Source organism: Desmodus rotundus, chromosome 3 (assembly GCF_022682495.2).
Source record: "Desmodus rotundus isolate HL8 chromosome 3, HLdesRot8A.1, whole genome shotgun sequence".
Taxonomy (NCBI): Eukaryota; Metazoa; Chordata; class Mammalia; order Chiroptera; family Phyllostomidae; genus Desmodus; species Desmodus rotundus.
This window is the reverse complement of record NC_071389.1, coordinates 21,115,300-21,138,598: the sequence shown is the minus strand read 5'-3', so window position 1 is coordinate 21,138,598 and position 23,299 is coordinate 21,115,300. Positions and strand designations below refer to the sequence as shown.

At 46.9% G+C, this 23,299-nt stretch overlaps 1 protein-coding gene across 1 annotated transcript in view; it reads left to right on the top strand.

The window, feature by feature from the left end:
- CSMD2 (CUB and Sushi multiple domains 2) overlaps positions 1-23,299 on the top strand; it is a 548,714-nt gene that overhangs the window by 325,341 nt on the left and 200,074 nt on the right. The window contains exon 13 of the mRNA XM_053921210.1: positions 1,274-1,456. Within this exon, the coding sequence (XP_053777185.1) occupies positions 1,274-1,456 (183 nt within the window). The remainder of the gene's footprint in view (positions 1-1,273; positions 1,457-23,299) is intronic.

Genomic DNA, 23,299 nt, shown 5'->3' with positions numbered 1-23,299 from the left:
CCTTCCCCTCACACCGAGGACCCTAGATGTTTGACTGGGATCCCATGCACACAATCCCAGCCATAGAATGCCTGGCCCCGCCAGCTCTCGGCGGAGGGCTGGAGGCCCTCGGGGGGGTGGGGGGAAGGTAACATGAGTGTGACATGACAGCCAAGTGCCCGTCCACACAAGGCAGGCCATGGGGCTGGCCTGATCAGCCCACTGAAGCCCAGCAGTTGTGGTAAGAAAGTTTTTGCAGAATCATTCCCGGTAGCTCACACATGGCAACTTCGGGGGCTGTGGCTCCTGACAGCCCACAGTGGTGTCTACAGAAAAGCCAGGGTCCCTTTGGCCTGACAAGCTGGGAAGGCATCCAAAACTTCCCATTACTCCAGCCCCTTCTCTCCAAATCATGGGACTCTTCCAGTCCTCCCCACCATCTGTCACTTCATTCATTGCTCCCTGTCGTCCCAGCAGCATGCCTTCCTCCCTGGGCACAGAGCTCCTCCTCCTCCTTCCTCCACCCTCCCCGCCCTCCCCTCCTGCCTCCTCCACCCCCCTCTCTCACAGCACCTGACACAAGGCTGGTGGAAGTGGGGGTGAATCCTCCGAGGAAATGCCAAGGACTTGGCCGGGGCAGATTCTTTTACTGCAGCGAGGCACCACCCCCAGAGCTTCTGCAGGGAACCCACTCCTCATCTGACTCACCGCTGCTGAATCAAATGAACTTAAAAGCATACCTAACGAGTCATTTGTTTCATTTTACCTGCTACTATCACAAATTGAATTTTAAGAAAATATCTTCATGGAGATGCTTCCATATCAGAAAACAGCCAATATTGATTCTCCCTTAATCTCCGGTTGGGGGAAAGGCAGGCAGCCAAGCATCCGCTGCCTTCTCATCTTGTGCTTGCCTTGGCCACCCAGGGATGGACCGTACTCAAGATCTGTCAAGTGGCATTAGTAATACGAATGCAGAGTCAAGTTCAGTAAGGAAGACTCCCAACTCTGGGGCACGTTAGCTGGTGGGGCAGGCATCCCACGGAGAATGTACGTGCACCTTCCCAGGATAAAAACATCCAAGCTCCCGGGAACACTTTGCGTGGACACAGAGGCTTGGGCATCTGGCAGCTGGCAGGCCCAGGGTGCAGGACGGCTCCTAAAGACCCTCCCTGTGTCACTCCGAGCGCTGACGCAGGGCGGTGGAGCTGCAGAGCGTGTCACAGGGACCTCCAGCTCCACGAGAGGAATGAAGTCACCTTTGTCTCTGTTCTCTGGTCTTTCTGTCTTTCAGAGATCGAGCAGGGCAGCTGTGGAGATCCCGGCGTTCCCGCCTATGGCCGGAGGGAAGGCTCTCGCTTTCGCCACGGTGACACACTCAAGTTTGAGTGCCAGCCTGCCTTTGAGCTGGTGGGGCAGACGGCAATCACGTGCCAAAAGAATAACCAGTGGTCGGCTAAGAAGCCAGGCTGCGTGTGTAAGTGAGCAGGAGGGGGCCTCACTGGGGTCTCTGCCGAGAGACGGGGCCCGTTCCCAGCTATTCCAGGGGCCCCATCCTCAGCAACCTTGCAGATGGTTAACTGCTTCACTCCGGTTGGTCTCTTCTGCTTCTGACAACGCCGCTGCTGGCTCCTCATCTCTGGCAGTGTTGTAGACTGTAGCGCTCAGAGTGGTTGCTCTTGACATTCAGGGACCTTCTTCCATGCCATCTTACCCTCACGGGTGATCCTGGAGAGCAAGGTAGAGGCCACCGGGGCTTGGTCCCCCAGGCTCAGGCCCAGGCATTTCCTCCTCACCTTTGTTGCCACCCGTGACACCAGACAGTCAAGCCAGGGCGGAAGGGACTGGCACATTTGTAAGTCTGGCACCAGCCTCTGCGTACTGCGGGAAACCATAGCCCTGCCAGGGTGTAAGTTTTCCCAAGCTGCTTCCTCTTGGATTGGACTTAGGGAGGCGTGGGGATCAAGCTCTCTTTGGATCGTTGATCTTCTGGCAAAAAGGTTGGAGTTGAGTGCTCTCTTCTACAGAGAGAACCGGAGGCCTGTCTTCCTTCCTCTTAAGGTGGTATGGTCACTCTTTCGTCGTAAACAATACTTTAAGTCCAGGGTCCCAGTGGGTTTGGCTAGCGTGAGGGGGCTGTGTGTGGTTCAGGGAGGCGCAGGCTTGGTCTCTGTTGAGAAATCAGACGATCCAGCCTCTCTGGACTGCCACCTCTTCTTTGCCCAACCCTCACCCCTGACCTTCTCCACCTCTTTCAGGCTGCTTTCTCAGGGGGCGCAGACAGCCTGGACCTCGGCTCTTCTCTCCCACTTGAGTGGGCTTCTCAGGGACTCCGAGCACTGAATACTTGGGAACAGTGTCCCCCCGGGGCTGGGGGAGGGAGTAACCTGGCTGGCCATAGGGGAGCATCCATGCTGACTGAGTGTGGTGTATGAGTTGGTGAGTTGGGTCACACCAGGTGATTATACTTTTCAAACACACAAAAAAATCACTTTGTTTGGTTTAACAAAGCACTTTTGATGACTTGTGAGTTTATGTAAAAATTCTTGCAGAGGTTTAAAGATCAAATCTCTCTTAGATACACATTCAGCAAATCACTCTTATTGAAAACAATAAAATTGTGTGAAATCTGCATGGGCCTGGCATGGTTAGAATACAGTGCCTGACAGTGTTAGCCTCATAGCTCACAGCAGGCCAAGGGGACCTGAGGGGCAGGGGGGTCAGCAGGAAGGACGCAGCTCAGGGCACCCAGGAACAGGGGGTCTGATGGTCATAGAGACGTAACCCAGGCAGGAGCAGGTGAATGGAGCAGAGCTCAGCAGGGCAGGTTGGGGGCGGGGCCTCAGAAAGTAAAGGCACAGACTATGGGGAGTCCTGGGTACAATGGAGGCTTCATCTCTGAAATCCAGCTACACAAAACAAGGCAGGGAGAACTGGAAAGGGCCAGGCCTCTGGGGCAGAGAGCTGGTAGGAATGAAGCAGGTAGCAGAGCCAGCCAGCTGCTTGGGAGCAGGCTAAAGTTTCCTGCCCCACAAACTGAGAGGTTTAGGTAGCAGAATGCTGCAGTGGGGTAGGGGCTCTCACTCAAGTCCCCCCAGAATTTGCATGACCCTTTGGCTTGTAGGAGTAGTTTTAGGAGATTTTTCTAGAAGTTTCAGTGAGGGCAGAGGACCAACAGGCCCTTCGTTTCCAGAGGAAGGCTGGCAGCTCCAGGGAGCTGCACACTGCTTAGAAACAGCTGGGGAGAAGAGGGCAGAGCTGTCCCAGCGAGCACCAGCCAGGGCTTTCCCGGTTTCAAATAAAGAAAGCGCCTGAGGCATATTGGTGAGAACTGTGAAGCAGGCAGGCAGGCACTCTGGGGGCCAGCGTGGCGTTGCTTCTCCTGCCTGATTCTGGGATACAGGGGGACGCCATCCCCGAGGCACTCCCATCACTCTGGCTTTCCTGGTCATTTGGAGGTACCAGAACACAGCTCGAGTCTCAGGGCCCCTGGCTTCAGTGGAGGAGGCCAGAGAGCGGCTGCTAGCCCCACGCCTTTGCACCACACAGCAAGGTCACAAGTGTATGTCGAGAAGGCGAGGGAGCATCTGCTGGGCTAGTGCCTCCCCAGGTTCTGGGCGCTGCCCTCGGGGAGCTCACAGTCTGGCGAACGGTGAAAGAGGGGTGATGAGACAGTCTTGAGAAAACTGTGGATTCAAACTCTGGAGACTTGCTTCTTCATCCTAGCTCAGCTCAGCATCCTGCCTGTGCCAGGACATCTTCCCTCTGCACTTCGGTTTACTTGTCTACCCACGAGGGTAGCACTCCCTTCTGGCTCTGAAACGTCTAAGACTCTGATTACATTAACAGAAAAGAGGAACTGTGACATGAACAGTTCTCACATTGTCCACGATAAATGCTCAGAAACCACTTCCTAAAATGGGTCATTCACACGGCGGGTCGTACTTTGATTAAGGGGTGATGTTAAACTTCGGTTTCTGCTCCTGACCCCAGATGAAATATGTGATAGTGTGAGGCCAATGGAAGGGGGACAACATCTGTTAGCACCTATAAAAGTACAGAATAGCGCAGTCTCTGTGTTTTATAAAGCGGACATAAATGGATCCGAAAGCACCTCCAGCCAAAGGCGGCTTAAGCAGCCTAAATTTCACCGCGCATTAGTCACAATAAATATGAATGCAACGCTTAGCAAACAGCACCGCTCTTTCCTCCTGAAAATTAAGAAAGGGACTGGGGAAACATTTTGATGGCTCAAATTTCTTTGAATAATTGTCCCAAAAAGTGCAAAGCAGTGCCTTGTTCTTCTCTTAAAACATTTTCCTCAAAGCCTCTCCTTCCCAGGGAATTGCCCTGCCGAGACTACACAAACGTACTCCTCCCTCGCGTTGCAGAGCGTTTTCCGTGGCCAGCAGAGTCTTCAGAATAATTGTGTTGGCTTTTGAGCCTCTCTCACAGTAGTAGATGCTCAATGGATGGTCTTTTTCATCCAGGCTTTAAAAAAGATGATGTTCTTGTAGTGGAAAGCATTTTTGAAAGAAAAGATGGAGCCAGCTTCTTCCCTCTTGCTCTCTCTTCCTCCCCGGTTAGTTCACATCTCCGGGGACCTCCGCTCAGAATCAGTTGGAAGTAGTACCAGTCTCCGTCCACTCAACAGTAGTGACTGAGTGTCTGTCCGGTGCCGAGCACCGTGCACCGGTGTACAGCCCTTGAGTCTCCGCCTAGGAAATGGGCTCAGCTTGGTGCCCTGGGGAGAAATCTCTGACCAGGTTGCCCTCACTCTTCTCCTTCCCCGAGCTCTGACAGGTCGCCCCCTCTCTTCCATAAAAACAGGGAGCCTTTCCCATACTTCCCATGTCCTGTGATTCCTCCACAACAAGAGATACAATAAGGAAGATACAAATTACGCTGATGGTGAATAGTTTGCACAATACTTGATGCTTCAGTTGACAGGCTAGCAGAATGCTTCACACTTCATAAAAAAGCCAGGAAACCAATTATCAGTCCATTAGCAGCCACTTTCAAAAGAAGTTACAACACAGCCTCCACCGGAGATATGCCAAGACTGCACTTGCCTTCACCATTTCCGAAACCTCCACCAGAAGGTGTGAATCCTAATTGCTCAGTTCCTAATGTATATGGCATATGTGAGAAATGTGAAGGCGGGCCTCCGGGATGGATGCAGTGACAGTGACGAATCAGCAGCTAAACTTTGAGAGGCCAAGGAGGGAGAAGGGGGTCCTTGGGTGCTCCAAGAAAGTGTCACAAGAGATACAGGACTTGAGCTAGGCCTTGAAGAGTTGGGGGATGCCACAGGGCAAAGGAAGGCGTTCTACACAGGGATGCTGTGGGAAATGGCCCTCTTCCAGTACCCTTCCGACCATTCATCTGTGAGAGCCTCCCAGGCGCCTCCTCTGGACACACACACACACCACACACATTGCTGGACAGAGCAGTAGATTGGGCCATAGGGTTGTCAGGATCCTTAACCTCACCACTACTGACGTTTTGGACCAGGTGACTCTTGGAGGGCAGGCTTAAGATGCTCAGAAGCATCCCTGTCCTCTCCCCACTAAGAAGCAGTAGCACACACACGCCTTTCCAACAGTTGTGACCTCCCTGGGGAAAACACCCCCGAGATTAAGGACCACAGGTCTAGGGTAATCTAGTCCTATCAACCTCTAAATATGAGGAAATCGGGGCATTCGCATGTTCACTGAGGCTCTAACCAAACTCAAGGGCCTATAGATTCATGACTGGGAGAAAGCACAGGGTAAGGGAGGGTACGTGTTAAATGTTTTATGTCACAGAGAAGAATGCCTCTTCCCTACAACTGAATGGAATATTTATTCTCGCATTTCATGGATGAAGACAAAGTTCAAGGGGATGAGATCACTGGCTCAGAGGTTACAGCGCCATGGAGTGCTGGGCTTGAACTTGAACTGTTAAGGACAGAGCAGGCTCCTACTCCAGATTCTTTCCTCTCTCCATTGCACCCGATTTCCAGAATCCAAGGGGTCATCTGCAGCAGGAAGGACAAGGAAGCCTGAGGGCAATACTAGCGCAGAACACAGAAGCTAGTTTTTGGCTGAGTTGCGCCCATGAAGTAACAGGGATGACAGGACTTCAACAAATCCATGAGGGCTGCGGTCATGACCTTCTTCGGAACTATACCAGTGCTGGGTACCTACCAATGTCCTGTGGCCATATAGAAGCTGGTTCCTCATTCTTCCTCATTCCTTCACCCCTCCATTCATCCATCCATCTTTGATTTATTGAGCACCTACTCTGTACAAAGTCTTCACTTACCTGTTGTCAACTGCGTAAGGGGGTCTGACTCTTCCTGGTCAAATTCTAAAGTGGAGGGCCTCTGGGGAGGGCCGTGCCCAGGGATGGTGAAGGGGGTTCTTAGCGCCATGCCGTGTGCAATGCATATACCCTTTTTCAAGAAATATCTGGAGCTCAAGGGCCAGTACCCAACACAGGCTTCTGGTACTTTCTAGTATTTAAAAGTTTAAATAAATGTAAAGGGTTAAATAAATAAAATAGTCTTAATTTCACTTCCTTAAACCAAAACCAATTTCAAATTTGGCCATTCTATTCTGATTCTTACTCATGTACATACATGTTCCATGTGGTTTTAATCCAAGTGAACATACCGTCTTGCATTGTGGGTTTTAAGGTTCACATTATGTTGCGTATCTTGCCAGTGCCACCCCGTGTCTGTCCCGGTTGTCGTTCGTAATTACTGTGGCACAGTCTGTCCAGTGAGGGGCCACGACTTAGTCAACCAACGACGCGCGGTTATGTTCTGTAGGGCGGTGATGACCATCCTCATGCGTGTTGCTGGGTTTCTTCTTCTCTTCAATTACTTCCTTAGGATAAATTTCTAGGAGTGAGGTTTGCTGGGCCAGGGTCGGAACATTTTTATGACTTTTGATGTGTATACTCTTTTTTCCTCTGTAGAATGGTTGCTCTGGTTTTATCTTTTTTCATTTTTATCGAATTTGTTGGGGTGACATTGGTTAATGAAATTATATAGGTTTCAGGGACACAATTCTATAATACTCATACGTCATCTGTATATTGTATTGTGTGTTCACCACCCAAACCCAAGTCTCCCTCCATCACCATTTATCCCCCCTTTACCCTCTTCTACCTCCCCTCCCCCTTTCCCTCTGGTAATCACCATATGTCTGTGTCTTCGAGTTTTGTTTTGTTTTGGCCTTTTTCTCTCAGCCCCCCAGCCCCCTCCCCTCTAACAGCTGTCAGTCTTATATTGCTTCCCAAAATATTGTGCCCGTTCGTAATGCCAGCAACAGAAGCTCTAAGGTTAAGAATAAGATTCATATAATACGTGCCCTTCCCTTTCAGAAACATGGCCCGTTTCTCTTTTATGTCCGTCTCCTTTGTAAATATAGCAACTTTGTGGTTTTCTTCGTACAGTCCACACATATCACTTGTAACCTTTATCAGCATCGCCAAACCTCAAGTATTTGTATGGCCTTTTAGAAATTGCTATTTTAATAGATATAAGTTGGATAGACCCCTACAGCACGCCCTTGTCAACTTCTGCAAAGTGCCAAATGTTATGATAAGTGCCACAAATTCAGAGATGATTTGGGCAGCCCTTGACCTCAAAGAGCTCACTCCAACATGAAGAAAGACATAATTATGCAAATTAAAGTGAGCTCTTGTGGTTCAAAATGTACTTTTTTCAAGTAGAAAGGCTTGGTCCTACAGATGTGTTCAGGATCGCCCCTGTGAAGGTCCACTCTTTTATTGAACGCAAATTCGTTTAGCGCAGGGGAGGCAGCAGCACCTCTCCTCGCAGAGCGTGGACCTACGTTGCCGCTGTTGGAACAGTTGGCCTGAAAGATGGCAGGGCAGCGTCGGGGCCCTGGCGAAAACGGGGACATCCGAGGGGCAGTGCTGGGTTCTGAGAGGAGCCTTAGGGTCTGGGCCTGTGCCAAAAGGGGCTATGTGGACGCACACACGTGCACACACATGCACTGCCCGTCTGGATACTTGGTTTGCAGCGGTGCCTATCGGGCTTGGCTGGCATGAAGTGTATGTGATGAAAGAAGGGCGGCAAGGTTTGTGGAAGGAGGCCCTGGAGAGAGTGAGACTGCTGGGTGTCCGTGGGTCAGAGGTATGAAGAGGGTGTCAGGGTCTCGGTCACAGCGCCCTGGACAGACACTCCAGTCCTGGCCCTTCTCCGGATCCCAGTCCCCCTCGTCTGGCACTCCCCGTGTCACAACTGTCTGCACCGACCCGCGGCTGTGAAACCGTTGTGTTGGCATTTTCCTTTCCAACTTGAAGGTGCTGTGATTTCTGCATCGTGGACAGAAACTCTTTGTGGTATCTAATGTACATACTTTCCCGATTTCTTGTTTTTCCTTTCTTCCCCTTTGCATTATACAGTCTTGCATTATACAGTCTTTTACATTTTTTATGTAGACAAATCTCTCAATAGTTTTTTTTTTCTTTTCATAGCTGACAAAGTTATCGTTCTGCCACAGATCTGAGAAACAGTTTGTTCTATTTCTGGTTATTTCTCGGCAACCCGATTTTTAAAAAATATAATTTGTTAATCCATCTGGAGTTTATTTAGATGAATGTATAATATTGTGCAAACTATTCTGTGGTTTTCCAACACAATTTATTAAGTAATTCATTTCCCTTTTGATTTGAGGGAAATGAGTTGCTTTATCACACGCTGGATCCTCAAATGGAGTTAAGTCTACTCCGCGAGCCACCCCTTTGTTCTGCTGGTCTATTTCTATCTTAGCCTCGGTATTGAAAAATTTTAATTGTTGTTTTATAATATGTTCTAATATCTGGCGGAGCTGGAAACTACTCCTTCCTCCCTTAATTATTTTGTCTTTCAGAACATCCATTGTTATTCTCATCTGTTTGTTGTTCAAGATTAATTTTAGAATCATTTTGTCAGAGGGGGAAAAAGTCCTTGGGGATTTTGTGTGTGCACTCCTATTAAACTATAAATTAACTGGAGGAAAATAGACATTTTATAAGACACATCCTTCCATCCAGAACATGGCATGTCACTCTTTGTTCATCTGCTTTCATTTTTCTAAATATAACAGCTTTGTGGTTTCCTTCATATAGGTCACATACATTGCTTGCTACCTTTATCTTTAAATAGGCGGGTGCTTTGTTTGCCCCCCTCCCACCGCGACCTCCATGCCCTGAGCACAGGTGGAGCGTGTCCCGTTTTCTCTGCTCCCTGTGGCTGAAGCCTGGCATTCCCTGTAAATATATAATCCTGGATTTTGGGGACAAGTGCAATTTCAAGCAGCCTTTCTTTTGGCCCAGAAAATATGATCACAATAGCTAGAGCCCTTGGAATTGCCTTTTTCAAATATTTGGAGCCAGAACTGGGATCCTCTGAGGTTTGAAAGCATCGGCCTCGGTGGGGGCAGGGGGAAGACTCTCGGGAAGCACTTGTGATCAGGTGCTGGGGTCATCATAAAGGTCGTGTGCGCCTCCTCTGCTGATGTGATCGTCTCCTCGTTGCTCTAGGCTTCCTTAAAGGTCCCATTATCCCACAGGTGGCCCCAGGACAGAAGCAGGGAACCTGGGCATTGCTTTGGTCCAAATCTGCATTTCAGGCCAATTCATGGAGGTGGAAAACCAGCCTGTGTAGTTCTGGAGTCCCCTTCCTGTAACCCAGCCCTCTTGGACCTGGACACCAAAGAGCCCTGGTCTCACTGTGCTAGGGAGGTGCAGGGCTGGCAGGCGCAGCGCTCTGTAGAAGGGCCCTCGGTAATCCAGAAGGGTCATTGCCTTGAGCAGAAAGTCCGTGGTGGTAACTGGAAGTGGAGAGGGTGTAATTCTGCCCCTGCGCCGGGGCCTGGGCACTGCAGGTGTGGCTGGGAAGGGTAAGCCCCAGCTGAGGGAGACATGGCTGGCGGAGCTGCCCCTGGGTGAAGGGGCAGCTCACAATGGTGGCTGTCATCATTTCCTAACAGAGTGGCTAAGGAGAGAGAGTCAACATTTGCCCTAGCAGGCCCATGGGGTTCGTATATCACTCGTTATATTTATTCTTAAATAGGCAGATGCCCTATGGGGGAAGGCGGCTTCTGGGTTGAATCTGGCCCTCCCCCGGGGGAATTGGGTCCACCCCTGCAGGGTGACCCTGCCCAGCCAGAGACTGCGGTTTCAGAAGGAGCTCCACTCACAGCAAGGGATGGGGAGGAAATCAAGAAACAGAGCAGAAGCCCTGTCCCTGGGCTGGGCCACACGCGGTGGGGCAGGGTGGCAGGTGGGGAGGGCCCTGAAGTTCTGTGGGCCTGTGGTGTGCTGGGCTCCTCAGAAGCTCACTAGATGTTGACTCTACAGAGCCCCGCCCACATCCCCCATCATGCAGGTTTGAGGGGTGGGACTTCCCCTGGGCCGTCAGGCTTGGCTCAGGATCTAGCTGTGTGAAGGGAGCCTGTGGCATAAAGATCTTCAGTGTGGCTGGGCAGGGCCGGCCAGGCAGAGACCGGATGAAGGGCTGGCTCGCAGAGGAGGCTGCCAGCACGTCCAAGGAGGTGGGCCCAACACAGGTCCTACCAGGCCACTGTGGGAACCACACATCGGTCATCTTTATTTTTAAATTGGCAGGAGCTTCATAGGGGAGGGGGGTGTCTTTGGTGGTCATGCCCAGTCCCAAATGGACCCAAACCCAGCTAATCATTAGAACCATTCTTGGACTTTTTAAAATACAGAATTCTGGCCTCATCCCCAGAAACCCTGATGCAGCAGGTCTGGGATGAGGCCCAGGAACTGTGATTCTGAAATCTTCCCAGATGATTTAGAGATGAGGTCACACCTGTGAGCCACTCGTGTGTGTGCCAGTTCGTTGCAGGGGAGTTTGGGTCATTCCTGAGGGGTCTCATCCCCTGACCAGAGGTGTGCGGCAGTGATGCATACGGCGATATGTCACTGCCGTGAGGCTGGCCGGGTGGGGGCTGCCACGGCACAATTGTGGTGATGGCGGCAGCCTCCCGGAGTCCTAGCAAAGTGGCCTCCGTGCTGACGGCTCTGCCAGGAGTGGGATGCCAGGCCTCGGACTCTGACATGCTAACGATGTTGTGATTGCCTGCCTTTTATTTCGCTGGAACTCGGCAGTCTGTGGAAGGGAGGGGCCGCTGTACACCTGGCCTTGGCCTCAGTGCTGGGAGAGTAACAGACGTGATTCGAACACGGCTCTCGCCCTGCAAGAGCTCGTAGTCTAGTGAGTATGACAAGCACATGCTTTTGTCATAAAGCAGTCTTTGAATTACTGCAGTAATAGATGTGGCCGCAAAGTGCTGCCAGAATACAGAGGAAGGAAAATGTGTCCCAGCTGGAAGATTCTCAGATGTCTTGGAGGATCATAGCACAGACAACACTTTAGTGCATTCCAACCCAGGTGTCTGTCCAGAACTAAACTACAACACAGTGTAGCACAGGACCCAGTGCAAAGGCCAAGTTCCTACAGCTGAGTCCTGGTCTGAGGACCACAGCTACCAGTGGAACAGGGGCTGGAAAAACTGACCAAGCCTCGGGGGTCTAATCCGGGGCTGTGCCCCATACTTGCAGGGGATGAGATAGAGCTGACCTTCTCACTTCAGCTTTCACCTTTGGGATCAGAACAAACAGCGCCTTTTCTCTCTGTAAAATTTTCAAAATGATGCATATGCTGAGCGTGTTCCCGGGGCCTGGACGCAGACCGCGCCCTCTCCACTGTGCCATGAAGTGTCTGACTCAGAGCTGTCGAGGCGACACAGAGTGTCACCAGCTAGGATCTGTTTACACAGCTTCTGGCTCAGGCGCTGAGCCAGACACACTACCAGGACCCATCCCCCGCCGGCAAATTTGTCCTCTCACTGGATCAGACCAGTGCTGGCTGCTGTGCGTTTGTTCCTTCCTTCGGCTCTGTGGTTCCTGAAGGAGGCACTGTTCCCCTTTTCTCGGGTTAGACTCCAAGAGGGCCTTGGGCGACCCCTCTTGGGATTAGAGACTCTTCCTCCAGTCCCTTTGTACACAGGCAGTTTTCTGGGGGGCTCAGGAGGAAGGGTGCTGCCCTGGGCTACCTGGGTAACTCCCCTCTTGCTCTGGGAGTCAGATAAGGCCCCACCATGGCCTGGAAGGTAGCTCTCTCCAGCTAACTGCCAGCTCCCCTGGATCATTGTGGGTTCCCTGGAAGGAAATCCAAACATTCTTCCTTATGATCACGGTGAGCAGCCACGAAGTGCTGTTTTTCAGTCCAGGAGAGGAGAACACTCTAGGAAGAGAAAATAGCCTCACCTTGCACATTTGTAGAGCTGTACATAGTCTAATATGGCTGCAAGGGGCAAAAGGGGTGGAAAAAAGATTAAAGAGATTGGCAAGGGCCTTGGGTTTTTGAGGGTCTTTTGTGCCCTTTGGAGGAGTTTGGGCTTTACCCTCTGTACAATAGGGAGTCGTTAAAGAGATCCAAGTAAGGATGTAACATTTGTGATTTACAAAATTCACTCTGAAGCCAGTATGGAGGATGGATTCAAAAGGAGCCAGAAAACCAGGTAGACAATTGCAGTAGGAAGAGGGACTCAGCTTAGCAGGGGCCATAATGAGGATGTGACAAGCCCAACAGATGTTGAAGAGGTAAAATCAACGGAAGTTACTGATTGGATATGGGATTGAGGGAGAAGGAGCTGATACATCTTGCTTAGGCAACTGGGTATTGTCACTCGTGAAGATAAGGAATGAAGGAGGCTCAGGAAAATGGATAAAGTGTTCAATTTTGGACCTACATTTGAGGTGCCCCTGGGATCAGCAGGAGAGATGTCCATCGGTTTCATTCCAAGTCTGGAATGTGCAGGGGGTCTGGGCTGCTAGCAGTTATTTGCAAGGCAGCGGTGTACAGGAGGGAGGCATGGGGAGGGGGAGAAGGGAGAAAGAAAAGCGCGTAACTCAGCGACGGCAGGTCTGAATCATTTGCCGAAGACAGGGAACATTCCAGGTCCTAGAATCTAGGAGAACCAGGTTTAGGGAAGAAGACTAGGAGTTCAGGTTTGGACATAATTTAGTTTAATCGCTGTGATAAAATCCAAACTCCTTCTCATTGTCTAAAAGACTTTGGCCATCGTCTCCAATTCATCTCTCGTTCCTACCCCCATGGCTCACCTCGCTCATGTCACATTGGCCTCCTTCTACCCTTTGCCAAGCTCAGTTCCTCCTCAGGGCCTTTGCACCTGCAGCCCCCTCCACCTGCAGTGATCTTCCCGTGGGATGGCTGGCTCCTCACCACCTGCGCAGACAGGCCATCGCTGACCCCTTTATTGACAGTAGGCCGCCCCCACTCCATTCACTTTGTTTTCCCTTTGCCCTGCCGTGTGTTCTTTGTCTGCTATTAGAATGTAAACTGCATGAGGGCCGAGGACTGGCTTATCTCCCTGTTAGTGACCCACCCCTACCTAGAGCTGGGACTGGCACACAGCGGGTACTCCGCTAATGCTTGAGCTAGGCAGAGATGTTTCAAAGTTTCAAAGACCACTGGATATATAGGTCTGGAGCCTGAAAAGGAGGTCTGTACACAAGGAGTCATGTGTGGGGTGGGGTACGCTAGAGAGTGTGCAAGTGTGTGAAGGTGACCCTGAAATAGATCCTTTCATGCCCCCACATGTAAAATTCGGGTGGAAGAGGAAAGCTTTCACATGACTGTGCAGGGGCAGCCGGGAGAGACAGCCCGAATTCTGGAACACAGAATGAAGGTGTTTCGGGAACGTGGGAGACATCGGCTCTGATGAATGCCCTGCTGCTCTAATTCAGGACCCCAGCCCCCAGCTTGTGCCTGCCTGGGTGGTGGGGATTGGGCCCCCCCAAAAAAGAAAAGAGAGGAATGTACAAACCTGAACACAATCCATGAGTTTTGTAATCCAATAAAAGGACATACTGTGTGCTTAGGAAATACATGGCCAGCATAGTCCATTTATCCCTGATGCTGCTTTTGGAACGTGAATGAGTTTCTAGAAGGCATCCTCAGCATTTTCCTTAAAGAGAACGAAGCCTTAACGTGGTCTGATTTACAAGGATGAGCCCTGCTGGGTGATCACTTTCACCCCTTATGCATGTGACCTTGTGAACCTCACACAGCTTCTGTGGGCCCAGTGAAGCTGAATGATAACTTTCAAGGGCCAGGGACGATGTTAAAATAACGCAGATGAAAATTAATATACACTGTGCTTCTGAGCAGAAAGAAGCATAAGAAATTCAAGGGTAGGTTTGTGAAGCCTCTGCTTCCAGCTCAGCTATAGCATTCAAAGCAGAGCTGCCTCAGTTTACTTGTCCAGAGACACACAGTGAAGCAAAAATAATCTCATTGGTCCTCTCCTGCTTGAATGAGCACTGCTGGAGAAAATCACCCAACCAGGCAAATTGGCTCTGCTACAAATTCATGGCCACCAATCTCAATCAAGCCTGCAGCAGCACCTAGCAATCCATCTGTGTTTCTTAAGTCAGCCTATTCTCCTCTTCTCCGTGGAAGCTAGTTCAAGCATCATCTACTCTCCAGCTCACACACATCCCCCTCTCCTCACCTTGCATTGGAGAGTGCCCTTGGCTCCCACCTTGAAGGCAACATCAACTTCCAAATATCAAAGACACCAAGCCAGCAGGTCATCCCTGTCCCCACCCTTCCTCTCACCTTCCCACCTTTTACAACAGAGATGCTTGCTCCTCTCTCCCATCAAAAACCAATCCCCCTAAAGGTTGTGCATCCCGTTTAGGCTTTAGGTCAGGGACCTTCAAACACCTTAAAATTCACTCCAGTATGAAGTGCAACACAGTAGGCACTCACACACACACTCACACATAACTGAAACCTGTGCTTCACAATCAGTACTTACCTCTCACTACCTGGGATGCACTCAGAGGTTTTCTATTCTCTTTCTTTCGTTTTCTGAGCACCCAGCTCATGGCCCACCGCATCTCTTCCACGCCCGGTCGCTAATGTGGGGCTGCAGCCCACTGTTTCAAAAGTGTTGCTGTAGATTCTCCTTCTGCTTGGAACCTCATGCCTGTGTAACTCATCCCTCTTCTGTCCCTGCAGCCTCTCCCCTTCTGCCAAGCCCTTCTCATCAACATTTAAATTTTCTCAGGTCTCTCTTATCTTAAAAGTGAAAATCTTCATACCGCAAGTCTTCTTGCCCATTCTCTAAGACTCTTTTTCACACCCAGACTTTTTTTGACAGGATGTCTTCCCTTGCTATGTCCATTCCTCACCTCCCAGTCCTTTGTCACCCCATCCATTTTGACCTCCGTGTCAACCTCCCCAGAAATTGCTGTCACCAAGGTCACCAACGAGCCTCTTGTTGGAAGAAATCCAGTGGGTTGTTCTCCATCCTCATCATACAAAGATGCTCAGTTGTATTTCCGAACAAATAGCCCTTCCTCCTTCTGGAAAGCACTCTCCTGTTTCTCCTCCCGCCTCTTGGCTGCCTTGCCTCCATCTGCCCCGCCAGTTTCTCTCCGTTCTTTCCCAAGTTTCCACGCGGTGTTGTTGCCAAGACCACATGGAAACGTGCGTTGGTAGCTCCGTTGTTTGAAGTTTTTGTTTTGTCATATACTGTACATTTTCCCACATCTTTATTGGACAACTTCATTCCTTTGTTGGTCGCCTGTTAATTTTCTTGGCCCAGACTTCTGTTTTGAGGGTTTATCTTTTTACTGAAATGTAGTTTGTTATATGATAAACATAGTAAATATTTAATTATAATTACTTGCAAATACTTTCTCCTCAAATGTGTTTCACTTCTGTAATTAAAAATATTGTTTTCCTTATGATGTCTCACTTGGATATAATGCTAAGAAAGTCCTTTCCCTTCCTCTGAAATTGTACAAACATTTCTCATATTTCTTCCACTACTTCGGTGGCGCATTGAGCGAGGCGTGGATCTGATTTTGTACAACTTGCTAGCCATCTGTCCAGGCTTCTTTTATTAATCAATCGACCTGTGCCCTGCAATTTGCAAAGCTCCCTTTATTGTACACTAGAATTTTAGATGTCCGTATTTGTTTCTGAGCTTTCTTTTTTGGTTCCTTTGATCTCTCATATGAAGTTATTACAATACAGATTTTATTATTGCAGCTTTGTAATATGTTTCTGTATCTGAACCGGCAAGCCCTCCTTTCACTGGGAGAGGGTAGGTCTTGTTGTTGAGAGCTTGGGCTCTGGAACCAGCCAGACTGGTTTCATGTTCCAGCCCATCACTCACACACTTAGTGACTGCGGGCAGTTTACCGAACCTGGACTCAGCTTCCGCATCTGAAAAATGGGGATAGTAATGGTATCCACCTCAGAGAGCTGCTGTGAGGGTTAATGAGCTCAGGCATACCACACTCTTGGAATGCCAACTAGCACTTTATATGTTATTATTTCTCATCTCTCTGAAGGAGAGCTTGACTATTTTCACCTGTTTATTCCAACAGATGGAGCTCAATGATTGTGTTAAGTTCCAGGGTGGCTGGGGGGGAGGGAGGCATGAGTCTTGCCTGGAATTATGTTAAATTGTTTGAGGATAATTGTCATCTTAACCATATAAATTCATCATCCACGAAAATAGCTTATGTCTCGTTTAAAACTTTTTCTCCATGTCAAAATGTTCTTCACCGCCCAAGGTCAAATCATCTTCCATCACCGTATACAATGGTGTATAGTGGGCACACAATGCAACATATAGATCACATATCATAGAAATGTTCGCTTGAAAACTGTATGATCTTGCCCTGGCCAGGTGGCTCCATTGATTGGCACATCGCCCTGTGCACCAAAAAGGTTGCAGTTCCCATCCTAGGTCAGGGCACATACCTAGGTTGTGGGTTCGATCCCTGGTCAGGGTGCATATGGGAGGCAACTCACAGCAGTGTTTCTCTGTCTCTCTCTGTCCTCCCCCCTTTCTCTCTGGAGTCAGTAAATATATCCCTGGGCGAGGATTAGAAAAAGAGGAAGAGAACTATATGATTTTATTAATCAACATAACCCCAATAAACTTAATTTTAAAAAGTGTTGTTTCCATTATACAGGTCATGTTTGTTTAATATTTGGGGCTGAATTTGACCTACTAGCACTTTGCATATAGGATTTGATTTTTTCACGCTGGGTATGTTGCTGTGTGAGTACGTGGGTGTGAATATCATACATACTTTTTGTAGGAGTATTTATATCAAGAGTAATTTTAATGGCATTACTATTAAAAGATATTAAATGTAATCAGTAATAGATTATAAAGTAGCTTATCTTCAAAATTATCAAAGGGGGAAAAATATAGTGGTCAATGTAGCAAAAATTAAAAAGTTAAAAAATAAAATAAAAAGGAATTCCAAGGAAACACCAAGGAAGTATAAACTAGTTTGTTTAACATTTTAAAGCTCTAGGCATGAAACCACTTATTCCCTAAGTATTTTCAGTTTTCTCAGGTTTCCCTCTTCTCACAAGTTTGGTAATTCAGAATTTCCTGAGAGATTCTCCATTTTGTAAATATTTCAAATTTATTAGTATATTATACATACTATTCTCTTATAATCAACTTGTCTCCTTAATTTATTATCCTATCTGTTTCCATATCTTCTCTCTTTGTATTTCTTGAGTAGACCAATGAGAAGTTTATCTTTTATTTATCTCTTTAGTTATTTTTTTCTGCTTTTATCTTTACTAAGTTTATTCTCTCCTCTCTTCTTAATGTTGGTGAGCTGTTCCCTTTGTTACTTTTTGAGTTTAAACACTCATTTCATATATTTTAATTATTATCTAATAATGAATAGGGCTACGAATTTGCTTTTAAATATGGCTTTGGCTTAGTATCATCATCATCATTAAAGTCTGTATTGTCAGCTTTTATTTCCTCTTTGAACTCAAGACCTTATTTAGGAAAAGGTCTTATGAATTTTCAAGTGATTAGAATTTTTCTTTATTATTTTATTATTGATTTCTAGTTTATTTGCACTGTGAACAGAAAATATGTCCCAACAGTTTTTGCTTTGTGGAGGAATTTGTGGAGATTTCCTTGCAGCCTAATATAAAGTCTTTTCTGTACTGTTTCATGGGCACTTGTAAATGAGGTGATGTTTCTGGCTTGAAGCTACAGTGTCTCATATACCACATACACACTCATAGTATTTTATACATCCTCTCTATCTTTATTTTCTTTTGGCTTTAGATGAACATACTTTTTTTCTATTCTTATATATTTCTAAATAGTTCATTGTGTCTGTTTTGGTGCTTTTGGGCATAATGTATCATAACTGTCATATCTTTATTTTGAATGTGAGCACCATCCATGTTTAAAATATCATCTTTGGATTTTGTTTTGCTTTGCCAGTCCTCTAGAAACTGAATTATCATTTTGAAAGCAGTGAGGCTGGCAGTGACAATACCAGAAGAAAAGATAGTTAAAGAGGATTTCTCAAAAAGCTCCTTTTATTTATTTTTTTCCTCACCTGAGGACATTTTCATTTTCTTTTTTTAGAGAAGAGGGGAAGGGAGAGAGGAAGGGAGAGAGAGAAACATCAATGCGAGAGAAGCACTGATCAGTTGCCTTCCTCTGCTTCCAGACCAGGGATCCGTGCCAGGACAGGGAATCGTGGACATCCGGACCAGGAGTCACACGCGCCCGTGCCTGGTCCAGGTGTGACCCGCAATCTAGGATGTGCCCTGGCTGGGAATCGACCCGCAACTGTTCTTTTATGGGAAGATGTTCCAACCAATGAGCCACACTGGCCAGGGCTAAAACAAACAAACAAAACCCTCCTTTTATTTTCTACTCAAAATCATATTAAATAATGACCTGATATTATGCACAGTTGTACTTCACTTGATATCAAGTTTTCTACCTTTATTATTTTTCAAAAGTCTGAGCCATGTAATGAAAGTTCTCTAATTTAAAGGTTTATCCAAGGTCAAGATCCATTTGCACAACCTGGTAACTACTTCCAAAGGGAGAATGCACCTCATTTTCCTTCTTTTAAACTGGATGATGGGTGGTGATGAGATCCAGTCACAACACGTTTTGTTTTCCTTGCATCAAGAAGTAAAGTCTGTTCTCTCACTGAAACACTTCACTGTAACATGTAAGCCTGTTTCTCCAGAGAGAGACCTTTGCAACACAGTGCACACTCCCTTCCCCCGCCCTCGCTGCGGCAGGTTGGAATTATCTCTTGAGATGGGAGATCCAGCTGTAGGGACATGTTCCTTTTCTGTTAGCGTCCGTTTATCAGCTCTGTCTCTTTCTAGGTGGAAAAATAAATGTTTCTTGGTATCTAGAGAACCCAGCCTGAAAAAAAGAATCATCCAAGAGGCTGATATTACCCAAGGGTCTGATATATTACAACTCCTTTTTTTCTTTTTTGTGGTTTGTATTTGCCTCCACCAGTAGTTCTCAAACCCTGGCTGTGCATTAGTATCACCTGGGAAGGTTCTGGAGTCTGTGATGGCCTGGGTGTCAGTAAATTTTACCCCTCTCCTAAAGTGATGTCTGAGCTCTCTGAGTCCATTCCCTTATTTTCTGTAAGCCTTATGTCCTGTCCGCAAATGAGGGTCATGTCTTACTAGGATATATTTATTGTTATAAATAACTTTGGGGGTTGTTTTTAGCATTTTACTGTGTACTTTTCCTCTTTATACTTCCTTGGTGTTTCCTTTGAATTCCTTTTTATTTTACTTTTTAACTTTTTAATTTTTGCTACATTGACCGCTATACTTTTTTTCCCCTTTGATAATTTTGAAAAGTAAGCTACTTTATAGTCTGTTACTAATTATGTTTAATATCTTTTAAACCATGCTTTAACCTACAGTTCTCAAATGAACCACAGAAACTATGTAACAATTTTATTTTAAGCTGAGGAAATTAGCATATCTCCTTCCTCCCACTTTATTCTTTATATCCGCATAATCTGCAATATTTTACCCTGGGGTTTGGGCAGGACTGATATCCTATATCTTCTCTTCCAAAGAATAATTATTAAACTTGCATTCTGTTTTATAACTATGTTTATAGCAATTATTTAGATACTTTACTACATGGTTTATTTGCTAGTTGCCAATGCTTTCTAAAATTTTTATTAACCATAGCTTTCCCATACTTGAGTTCTTTGTTTTGATTCATCTCTGGGTTCAGTAGAGAACATCTTCAAGTGGCTTTTTATGACTGTTATGTGAATAATACATTTTTGAGGTCTTTAACATTGGGAGCTGTTATCTCTGTTGTTTAACAGCTTTGCTGGGTCATACTCTTTCCTCCTCTAAATCACATAGGGAGAGATCTGTACTGCGCCTAAGAGAGATGCATGGAGGAGCACACCACTGTATTGTTCCCTAGTTTACAGGGCTGAGACAGGTACCCACCTCTCTTTACAGACTTCGGTCAGTTCTGGCATTTGGGTCTTGGAACGCGATGGCACAAGTATTCATGTTTCCATCTCTTCAGATGTCATCAACCATTAAATACCCTTTGATTCATTCATCAATATTGACTGAGCTCCTACAATGTGCCAGGCATTATGGGCACCGTTCGGGACTCAGAGGAATCAAGATTTCTGCTCTCCTGGAGCATGTGTATATGAGTTGGGAAGAAGGAGGGACAGGCCATGAACAAGTGAACAAGATAATTTGGGAGAGTGATAGGTAGGGCTGCTGTGTAGCTGCTCAAAATGGAGCCTCTGGAGCTTTACAACATGGAAAAAAGCTATAAAGTGAAAAAGGATAAAGTGTAGAGGGATGGGGTTGGGGTGGAGACTCAAGTGCTGTTAATTAAATTCTCCGCTGCAGCAAATCCATTTGTTCACATGCTTACGGTTCCCATGATGATATTCCCTCCGAAATCACGGTGCCTTCCTTGTCTTCAGTTCACTGTGCTGCTGTTCTTCAGAGGCAGGCCACGTGGCTTTTCCCTTCTGTCTTCTAGGTGGTAGTCGTCTCGGTTAGGTTAGGGCTCCGCGTTGTTTGCATTGTGCTCGCAGCTGGTGGGGGGGGGGGGGGTAGCTGTGTGAGGGCATCTGCGTCCGGCCTAGAGCCCCCCAGTTCAGTGCAGATGTGATGGTCGGGGTCGGGACCCGGATCTTCAGCAGGTGCTAAGCACAAGCCGTGACTCCACTGTTAGACTGAAGCCCAGTGGGCAGTACAGTTCCCTTACTGGGAAGCAGTGTTGAGGGGCCACTAAGAGCTTGGGCCCTGGAGTCAGATAGGTTTTAATTTGCATAGATTTGCATGGATTTGAATTTGCTGTTACCATTTCCCGGATGCCAAGCCCTGGCCAGTTACCTAACCTCTGTGTGCCTCGGTGCCTTCCTCTTTAGAGGGGGTCGATGACAATACCTACCTCGTAGTGTTATTGTGATAAATTGAGCAATTGATGGAAGTGCTTAGAACAGTGCCTGCACTTAGTAAACCCCCAGTAACATATAACAAGAAGAATAATTACTATTAACTCTGTCTTGTGTTGCCTTAAGGCTTTTCCACGTCCTCCCTTCCCCTTGACTCCAACTCTATCTGTACTTAATAACAGACAGAGATTGCAAGGATAGGGCTGAATGTGTCTGGGGATCGGCTTCCCTTTGCTGAGTTTGCTGGGAGGGCTCTGTGCGGTAGTTTGAACCTGATGCAGGAGCGGGGTGGGTGGGGTCGGGGAGGGAAGGAGAAACTCAGCAGAGGGGTCACACCAGTCCCTTGTGTTTTTCCTTTTTTGCAAACATGATTTTATTATTTTTTCACCTTAACTGTATCATAATTAATAAGCCAAATATTTAATTTACTTAAGTTTTAATATTATTAATATCAGACATCAATGTAAATGTTATAAAGGGATTTAAATGTCCATATCAGCTTTTACCTTCTTTATACTTTTATTTATATGTTAAAGATGTTTAGAATGAGCCTCTATCATTTTTACAGTCAGGAAAATTAAATATTGTTTCATTTTGATAAAATATCACCCACAAACTTATTACTGTAATACAGTTTTTATTTGGGGTTCATGCCTAATCTTTACCCATATAGAAATAAATATTCAAGAGCTATAATCAAAAGTATACATATAATTTTATGATCTACCGTTTTACTTAGAATGATATTTAACATTCTCCTTCCTACAGGGTCATATTTATCACTTTAATAATTGTGTTCAAACTGCATCACATTAAATGTTACAATGTACCTCACATTATAGAACTGACGTATAGGTTGTTCACATTCTTCTCTGTAATGAAATTATGTCATTATAAACCTCTTTGTCCATGTGGCTCTTTTTCTTTTGAATTAATTCCTAGAGATTACTGAGGCAGAATATTGAATAGTTTTTTGGCTGTTGATGAGAATTCATATGCTCCCTTCCAAAAGGATTATATCAACTTTACACTCCAACTGGCAATAAATACATATGAGTTTCCATGAAGCCTCAGCAATATTGGGTTGTATATTTTTATTTATTTTTTCTAGTGAAATGGACTGTGTTTACATAATAATTCTATTTTTTCTCACATGAATCCTCTGAGCATACTCTTTGCTCATCTTGGTGATACTCTTAGACAATTAAAAAACTCTAATTCAATACTAGTATTTGCCTTTGGCAAAGTTGTTACAATTACTTTTTTTCACTTTATTATTTTTCTTTAAAATTTTGGTTCAGTGTAATTGTTTGTTTTTCCATTTATAGCACTTCCCTTGCCTCAGCTTCATTCCAGGGTCTATTAGGTACTGGCATGAACAGGGTTTAAAGTAAGGGTCTTCAGGGATGTAGGTCCCTGGGGCAAAACAAGAGGGATAACAGGAAGTGGGCAGGGCATCAAGGTGGACTCTGTAACCTTCCCCCCAGCCCTTCCCAGTTCCTTCCGAAGCTTCCAGCCACTGAAAGGTGGTGCGTACCTGGCACCTCCTTAGCACGGTTCTGTAGCTTTGAGGTTGTCAGAATCCCCAGGGCACACCTGTCAGTTCCCTACCAGAATGTTTAAAGGAGAGCGATAGACTTGGACTACGTCCACTCTGGTTACCACCTGGGGGGTCACCCCAGCTAAGGAGCTAGGCCCTGTGACTACACTTGAACTTGAGTGATGGTTTTCCCCGACGCGAGGGGTCAGGAGTGTGAGGCGCTGCCTGGGGTGAGCACACTCATGGAGAGAGAGGGGCCATGAGAAGAGTGACTGTGCATGTCTGCCCTTTGCCGGAGGGACCCTTCCTGACGCCACACGCAGCACGGAACCTGGCACATCCCCTGCCCAGAGCTCAGAGCCCAGCCAGTCCAGCCCAGCCCTCGTGTCACCCTTTCTTCCCACTGCTCTGCAGACTAAGGAAGCACCCCCCGTGCCA